At 28.9% G+C, this 8,066-nt stretch overlaps 1 protein-coding gene across 1 annotated transcript; it reads left to right on the top strand.

Annotated features, from left to right (window-relative positions):
- LOC135930137 (delta(3,5)-Delta(2,4)-dienoyl-CoA isomerase, mitochondrial-like) lies at positions 1-7,509 on the top strand. Its single transcript, XM_065466923.1, has 3 exons — positions 1-225; positions 6,310-6,423; positions 7,078-7,509. The coding sequence occupies exons 1-3, from the start codon at positions 1-3 to the stop codon at positions 7,507-7,509; spliced, it is 771 nt and encodes a 256-aa protein (XP_065322995.1).
- The last annotated feature ends 557 nt before the right edge of the window (positions 7,510-8,066 follow it).

Genomic DNA, 8,066 nt, shown 5'->3' with positions numbered 1-8,066 from the left:
ATGTCATGTCATAGTATTATCAGGAGAGGGGAAAATTTTTTCATCAGGCATGCTTCTACTAATTATAAAATTGAATATATTTTACCCATAGGAATTGACGTTGATGAACTAAAAAATATTGTAGAAAAATTTAGTGTAGAAAACTACCCTAATTATGATAATAATCACTTATCACTAAGAGATTATATACTAGACTATCAATCAATATTTACAACTATTGAAAAAGTAAAAAAAAACTAAATTTCAAGCATAATTATGAACAAAGAATAAATTTTTTTTGCATTGCCAAATTTAATTAGAAAATAAGAATTATATAATTTGAAGGAAAAGCTCAAGATAAATTTGAACTTACAAAAGCAACAGATCCACTGCTTTAGATTATATCAAATATATTATCAATAAGGTTTACCTACATAGCCTTAGACTAGAGCCATGCGAGTCAGTCCAAAGCTGGGACCCTAATTTAAAAAAATGACTTAGCTAAATAAAACAATGATTAGACATTTTCTGGGATTTTAGTATTTAATTTAACTTTAGAAAAAAGGGTTTGAATATTTTTCACTTAAAAATTTTGAACTAGGTTTAGGCCTAAAATAAAAATATGAGCTTGGACCTTAAAATATCTTCCAATACTACTCTATCAAAAGTAATATACTGCTGCATTTGTCATCAGAATAATAGAAATAATTTATTAAAAAGCAAATAAATATTATTAAATCATTTTTAATATTAAATTAATCCTATCCCCAGTAGGATAAAAATCTTTATCAACATTAGACCCTTTCTATTTCCAAGTGTATAAGTGTAATTTATTTGCTAAAAAAATGCTCAACCCAGTGTTAAAAGTCTCCATTTTTCAAAACAGCCCTATTAAGATTAAAACCAAAATGGTATTATGTAAGTATGGAGATTTTACTCTTTGACTACTGAAAAGTTAGATCATCTATTTGCTATATCTTAAGGCTTGCATGATATTATTCTGGCATAATGAGCCATTTTTAAAAATTGACCTGAATCAGGCTTTTTAATAATATTAGCGCAACCCTACCTATTGAGGATTAAAAATTAACTATTGTGATTGGTTTCACTGTAACCAATTCATATTATTTAATTTTTTTTTCAATTCTTTACTATAATTACTTTTAAGGCTTCTATATTTTTCCTTCTATCATAAATCTTATCTTGTTATTAATTTTGGAAAATTGCTTATTTAACTGATAACTTATTTGTACTTTCTACCAAATGGATCAAAACTAGAAGTGGGCGCGGGCCTAATTTTTCATTCACAGCCCGCCTGCTCACGGTGGCAATAAAAAAATTCACGTCCATTCACGCTTACCACTAAAAAATTTTTGACCCGACCCGCCCGCTCACGACAAGCAATATTTTGATTCACGCCCGTCACGCCAGAAAATTAACGGTGTTTTTAAATTTTTCAAAACTATTGCTATAATTTTACACTTTTTTGAATTCATTCTATTTATTTCTCTAATTTCATAATCCATATTAATAACAAAAAATAAATACAATCTATAAATCGAAATTATTAAGAAAAAGAAGAATTCATCTTTTTTTATTTCAATTGTGTCCGTCTTTCCTCTAATAAGAGATTGGCTACAGGAAATAACCTTTTACTAGAAGCCGAACTTGCAGCGGACAAAATTTTACTCGATATAGTTTGCTATAGATTGTTTGAAATATTGTACTATTTTATTTACACCATTTATATTTATGACTATTTCAGTTAAACAATTGTCAAAAATACAATGCATAATATTTAGTATATGGCATATACATGCTAGCGTTTCGTCATCTTTGAATGCACTTATAAGATTTGCTCCGTTATCACTCACAACTATACATCTATTTAAGTAATTTTCTACTTCTGTTTATTCTCCTAAAATTAAATTGACTACACTTTTAATTTTGACGTTTTTTTCATCCATTACCCCTGTGGCCAAAACAAATGTTTTTAATTTAAAATCCTTAATGATAATATGTCCTGTAATGGTTAAAAAACTTAGATTTTTATAGTCTTCCGTCAAATATCAGTGATTATGGACAAATAATTATTATTGATCATGCTTTTAATCTTAAGCTTTATTTTATGGTACATTTTTTGACCTATAGTATTCATGAGAGTTTTCCGGTTCACAACTTTTAAATTTTGTTATCCATAGTAACACCAACATTTATCTTTTAGCCTAGCTTTAAAATCATTCACTTTCTGTTGCATTTAAAGATTGAAGATCTTTACAAATAAAATATAACTGACTTTTCTGTAAAAAATTTAAGCAAAATTTAGCATAAAGTCTCGCGATAAAAAACACCTAAACATAAAACAAAATAGAACTAACGAAATGTTACCGGATGTTATTTATAAAATGCGGAAGATTTTTAGTTTTCATAAATTATTCTTTTTTAAAAAAGAACTAAATTAAATAAGAAAATATATAATATAATTATAAAATTGCAAATTTATATTTATAAAAAAACAAATATAAAAATTAAAATTTCCGTGATTCACGGGAAATTTATGTTCACGCCCGATCACACCCGGGGAAAATTTTTGGAAGGCCCGTCACGCCCAGTCACGCCTTGGTATTTAAAATTTATTCCACCACGCCGTGACACGATGGGTCACGCGTAATTTCACGGCCCGCGCCCACCTCTAATCAAAGCACTTAGTTTGAGCTTTATAATTAGCGCATTCAAAATCTTGAAAAACTTCATACTCTTATCGCTGCATCTTATGAGATTCAGTAGAAATTTTTAAAAAATATAACTCGATTCAAGATATAATGAGATTTTAACTATTTTCTTTTTATATGTATTATCAGGGTTACCAGGTCTTCCCGTATCAGCAGGAGACTCCTGTAATATATCAGTTTACCTGAGGACATCTCCATCCCACAATTGTAAATCTCCTGTAATTTCAAAATCTCTCCCGCATAATTTTTTTTAGCATTTTAACGTTTTTAATTTATAAATAACAATTTTGGTGAAACAGTAATTGATTATTTTAAAATAAAATAATTTTTTTTTCAAAAAATTGTCAATTTCTTTCTTTCTAATATGTTATACCATAACACAATATCAATAACCATGTGTTTATGTTAATAAATTTTAGGAATTAGGATAGGAACATTATCTGGACTGAACTATATTTCCTTGAGACACTTTAACATATGGTATCTGGATGATAGCACTGCTAACTTTCTAAAAATATTTTAGCAACGATAGAAAATATAGAACAGAATTCTCTAAACATAGGTCTTAATCTAAATAAAGCTAAATCTGAAATATGCTATTTTTCAATTTAATGGCCCTCGAAGTAGTGTTGTTAGCTCGTTTTGAGCCGATTTTTTAAAACGGCTAACTCGATATTTTAGTCAGAAAAATATTGCCTGAGCCTCGAGATTTCGATAATATATGTCTAGAACTGTCTGATTTGCCGTAGCCTCGATGAAATGATTTAGAATCATTTCATGATTTTTTTTTATTCCAGTGAATTGCTGTTTTTCAACGAAATACAGTTCTGCAATCAAGCAAAAGAAGATATCACTATCTTTGCGAAAGCTTGGTGATTTTAACTTTCTAAAATAGCCTTAAATAGCCATTAATGCAATATCTAAAAGCATTTCGAATCGCATAGAATCAACTTCTAAAATTGTCTATAATTGTAGGTATAGTATTTTATTCCGTGCCATTAGAGCATGATAGATTTTACTTCATATGCGAAAATTTCCGTTCTAGCAATATGTATTGCAAACATAGAAAACAAGTATATCTTCCCAAAGCCTAAATACCTAGCATCATAATTACCAGTAACTTCAAAGTCATCTTCGTTCCTGAATTTTATTCCAAATCCTCATGCGATTGTCTGATAGAAAGAACTGAACCAGATAACCTGAACTTTTCCCAAGCTTCAGCTGTATTTTGAGCAGCATGGAGATATTCTAGTTTACTGTAAGAAGTAAATAATTTGGAAAGCTTATCAATAATATCTAAACCTATATTACAAGCAGCCAATCTATCAGTGATGTAGCCAGAATTTAAGAGAGGGAGATTGTAAAAATGAGAGGAAGGTTGTAGCCCCACCCCAACCTTTTGATTAACCTTTATTCGCTTATACTTTTCTATGTGCGAAAATGTTTATAATCAAATTTTCGCATAACAAACTTTTACAGAGAACTTCATTGATAGATCTTATAATTAAAATCCTTTAGTATAAATAATATTCTTTTATTTAACTATAATAGCATTGCCTATCTGTAGAATATACAATAAATAATTTTAAAAAAAATATATTTTATTTACAACTTGTAATATAAGATAAATTTGATTGTAAATAACAATTTTTTTCTAAAAAATTTTTGGCCATATATTTTGAGCTTTAGTTGAAGCGCTAGCTTTATATTTGCTTGATGAATTAATCAGCAAACATGTAAGCGGCTACAAAGTTTCTTGTTTTCTTTCTCTGTGCGCATCTTTGTAGAATTTTCAGAATTATTTCCCCATGCATTTGTTTTTGATACTTTTCAAGATCTCGGGTTTTTAACCCTTCCAAATATCAGTAACACATATGCCTATCAATCCTTTATCAATTCCAGATAAATCGCTATTCATATTTTCGTTATACACAATTAGATAGTTGCACAAATATTCAAGGGAAAACGCCTGTAAATCTTTTTCTTTTAAATCAGCCAACATCTTCCTCACTTAAAATACCAGTTTTCTCTTTTATATCCATTAAGTTGAAAATCGCATGGGTAATTTGATGAGTATACATAAAGGTTTAAAAAACTCGAGCCGTTATAGTGTACATAATATAAACGAAGAAGAAAAAATAATATCATTAACATATAAGAAATATGTACTTATCACTTGTTATACTTTTGACATTTGAGATTCATATGTGGCAATATTATATTCTCCCCCCCCCTCCCCCCTTAACATAACGAGCATACCATGTAAATCAGAGAACTTATTGGGATGCGGAGCAATTGCACATTACTCTCAGAAGTAGTATACTAGGATCTTTATAATCGTACCCTTTAATGACTTTAGAAAATGAAGTTCTATGAGATAATTTGGCAGGTTTTACTATATCTGATGCTTCTACGTCATAAGAAGTGTCAAAAGCAATTGGATCTACAGTATTTTGATTATTCAGCGAGTTTATTACACATCTATATATATTAAGAGGAGCATTAGGCGTAGTATGTAAAGGATATATGGTTTATCCTTGTCTTGCAAATGCTCAACTGCTTGAGAGAGCAACATTCCAAGGTTCTTTTACTTAGTTCCTTTTCTAAAGTTGACAATGTGATATATATAAAATTTAAATAAGTACAAATAACTGTCTAGTTTTTGAAATATTAAATTGATTTCAACAATAAGTAAGCTTTACACACTTGAATTTACATATTTTATTTTGTTCATAATTCTTGAGTTCGCTCTATATCTTTTTTTTTACCAATGAGAAATTGTTTCTTTTCATTGATTTTAGCAAACTTGAATTTGTATTCTTTATTCCTTAATTAGAGCCTTTCGGATTCGCTTTTTATCTACTTTAACTGAAACACCCGTTCCTTGACTGACGAAAGATTATTCATAGTACATTATTATTCTTTTCCCCACTTCGTTCCTCGTTTCTATAACGGCATCAGCTTGGGTTTCAGAATTTAGTTCCCCTTTCATTATTTTTAAAGCCTTTTTTAAAAAAAACAGAATTTTATTATTATCTAACGCGGAAACACCGGAATTCTTACGTTTTCGCTTCCTCGTCTTATTTTTTTTCTTCGGTTTCTAACAATTTCCAGATATCTGCAATAAGCTTATAAATGAGCCATACTTTACTTATTATTATATTGACTGCAAATACATAATTCAATTCAATTCATAATATAAATATTCATATATCAACCACATTAAATTATAGGTGTCAACCTCCATCACCTGATTCACCCCAAGATCTCGAATCCTCTTACGAATAATGATCAGCTTCATCAAGGGTTTGGCACTTAATCATAACAATAGCCATATTTTTTTTTAGAGTGTCTCAATTTTCTTTCTTTCCGTCCTTTCTCTCCTCAGCCAACAACATGAGTAGTAGTGTCTCTTGCTCATTTTCTTCCCTTTGCATTTTTCTGCATTATATTTTATTATTTAAATCCTATTGATCCAATATAATTATGAGAATCTGTAGATTTAATTTTAAAACAATATTTGATAATGTTATTTAAATAATATATACCTTGATCAAAATTTTAAGGAAATTTAATATTTAAAATTAAATCATGATAGTGCAAAAAGCCCGTTATAGCTGCCATTCATGGAGCATGCATTGGAGCCGCGATGGCATTAGCCGCTGTTGTAGATGTCAGATATTGTACACCTCAAACGAAATTTCAAATTAAGGTAATAATTGGAGGCCTCTATAAAGTGATGACAAATAATAGAGGATTTACTTCATGAAAAACTTTATATAGGGTGACCTGAAACAAGTTGTTTATATAAATTCTTTTAGATTGGTTTGAGATTAATTTAATCTTTTAGAATAATTATATAATTTTGAGATGAACCTATATTTATAGCTTTTACTGTTTCATTGTATGTTCAAAAATTGTATACAAATGAATAGGATAATTCTTACGATATATTGATTGAATTAAAATTGGATACCTTAGAAAAGGTTGTTAGTTAAAACTATTTTTTAAATTAAGGAATTGTGAAAGTCGAACTATATTAGATTGCTTTTAGAGGTGTTATAATCTCAATTTTTTTAAATTTTAGTTTCCATGTTTTTGTAAAGAAAGATGAATATCCCATAAACGTGTAATTTATTAATAATTGAGTATGAGAAATAATATTTCAAGTTTTTTTACGTCTTGTTTTCTTAAATAGCGCTTACTCTCACCTTAAATGACAAAAAAATTGAGTATGTGTAAATTATATTCATCCTTATTATAATTTATAAAGACATGATTGAAGATAAATCAATAAAATCGAATGTATTTTAATTTTTAACACGATTAAATTAAAAGCACTTAAAAAAAATATTTCAAATTCCAGGAAATTCAACTAGGTTTCCCGGCAGATTTAGGGGTTCTACAAAGGCTGCCACATCTGATGGGGCACGATTCGTTCTTACGAGAAATAGCTTTGACGGGCAGAGTATTTAGCGGGATCGAGGCTGTGAGGAGCGGTTTCTGTCAATTTATACCCTCGTTTGAAAATATGACGGGAAAAGATGATAAAACCCCGACGATAGAAGAAACACTGCATAAAGCTACGGTAGAACACTGTTTAGCACTGGCTAAACAAATTGCCGAAATGAATCCCCTGGCCGTCCAAGGAACCAAACTTAATCTCAATTTTGTTAGACCCAAAATGATTGACTCTGGTCTTAATTTAGCCTCTACATTTAATATGATCGCTTTGAAAAACCCTCTTCTCGCTGATACGGTTAAAAGCGCTTTATCATTGCTCGATAAACAGAAATAAATTATTATATTTTGATAAATATATTTTTCCTTCGTCATAAATGTTTAAATGACATATTTTATTTACCATAAAATAAATTAATGCTGCTAGTTTTATGATTAAATGATTTACAATTTATTTCAAATTTTTTTTTCTTATATATTCAACATTAATTGGGTTTTACAAAAACTCTCAATATAATTGTATAATAGATTCTTTTAGAATATAAGCTTTTCTTACCCTAAATGACATTACTGCTTAAAATATGGAAACTATCTTAATTTTCGTTAAATATATTAAGATGAAAAAATCTTTAAATAAATTCCATTGCTGATTTTTACCTAGGTAACATAGACAAGCCTAGCAAACACATTATCAACATGTTTTACCCATTTTCTAACATTTTCAACTGGGGGAGAGACACTGTTTAATTATTTTTTTAATTTGCGCAAAATTGGTAAAAAAAAATGAATTTTTTAAAATTTAAAAATTTTTTAAAATCTAAAATCAGAAAAAGAAATAATTAATATTTATAACTTTACTGAGAGCTTTCCAAAATTTTCGTTCCCTTCTCAACT

Source organism: Gordionus sp. m RMFG-2023, chromosome 5, assembly GCF_954871325.1.
Source record: "Gordionus sp. m RMFG-2023 chromosome 5, tfGorSpeb1-WG-v2, whole genome shotgun sequence".
NCBI lineage: Eukaryota > Metazoa > Nematomorpha > Gordioida > Chordodea > Parachordodidae > Gordionus > Gordionus sp. m RMFG-2023.
The sequence above is the reverse complement of the archived record's forward strand: the minus strand, read 5'-3'. Positions and strand labels throughout refer to the sequence as shown.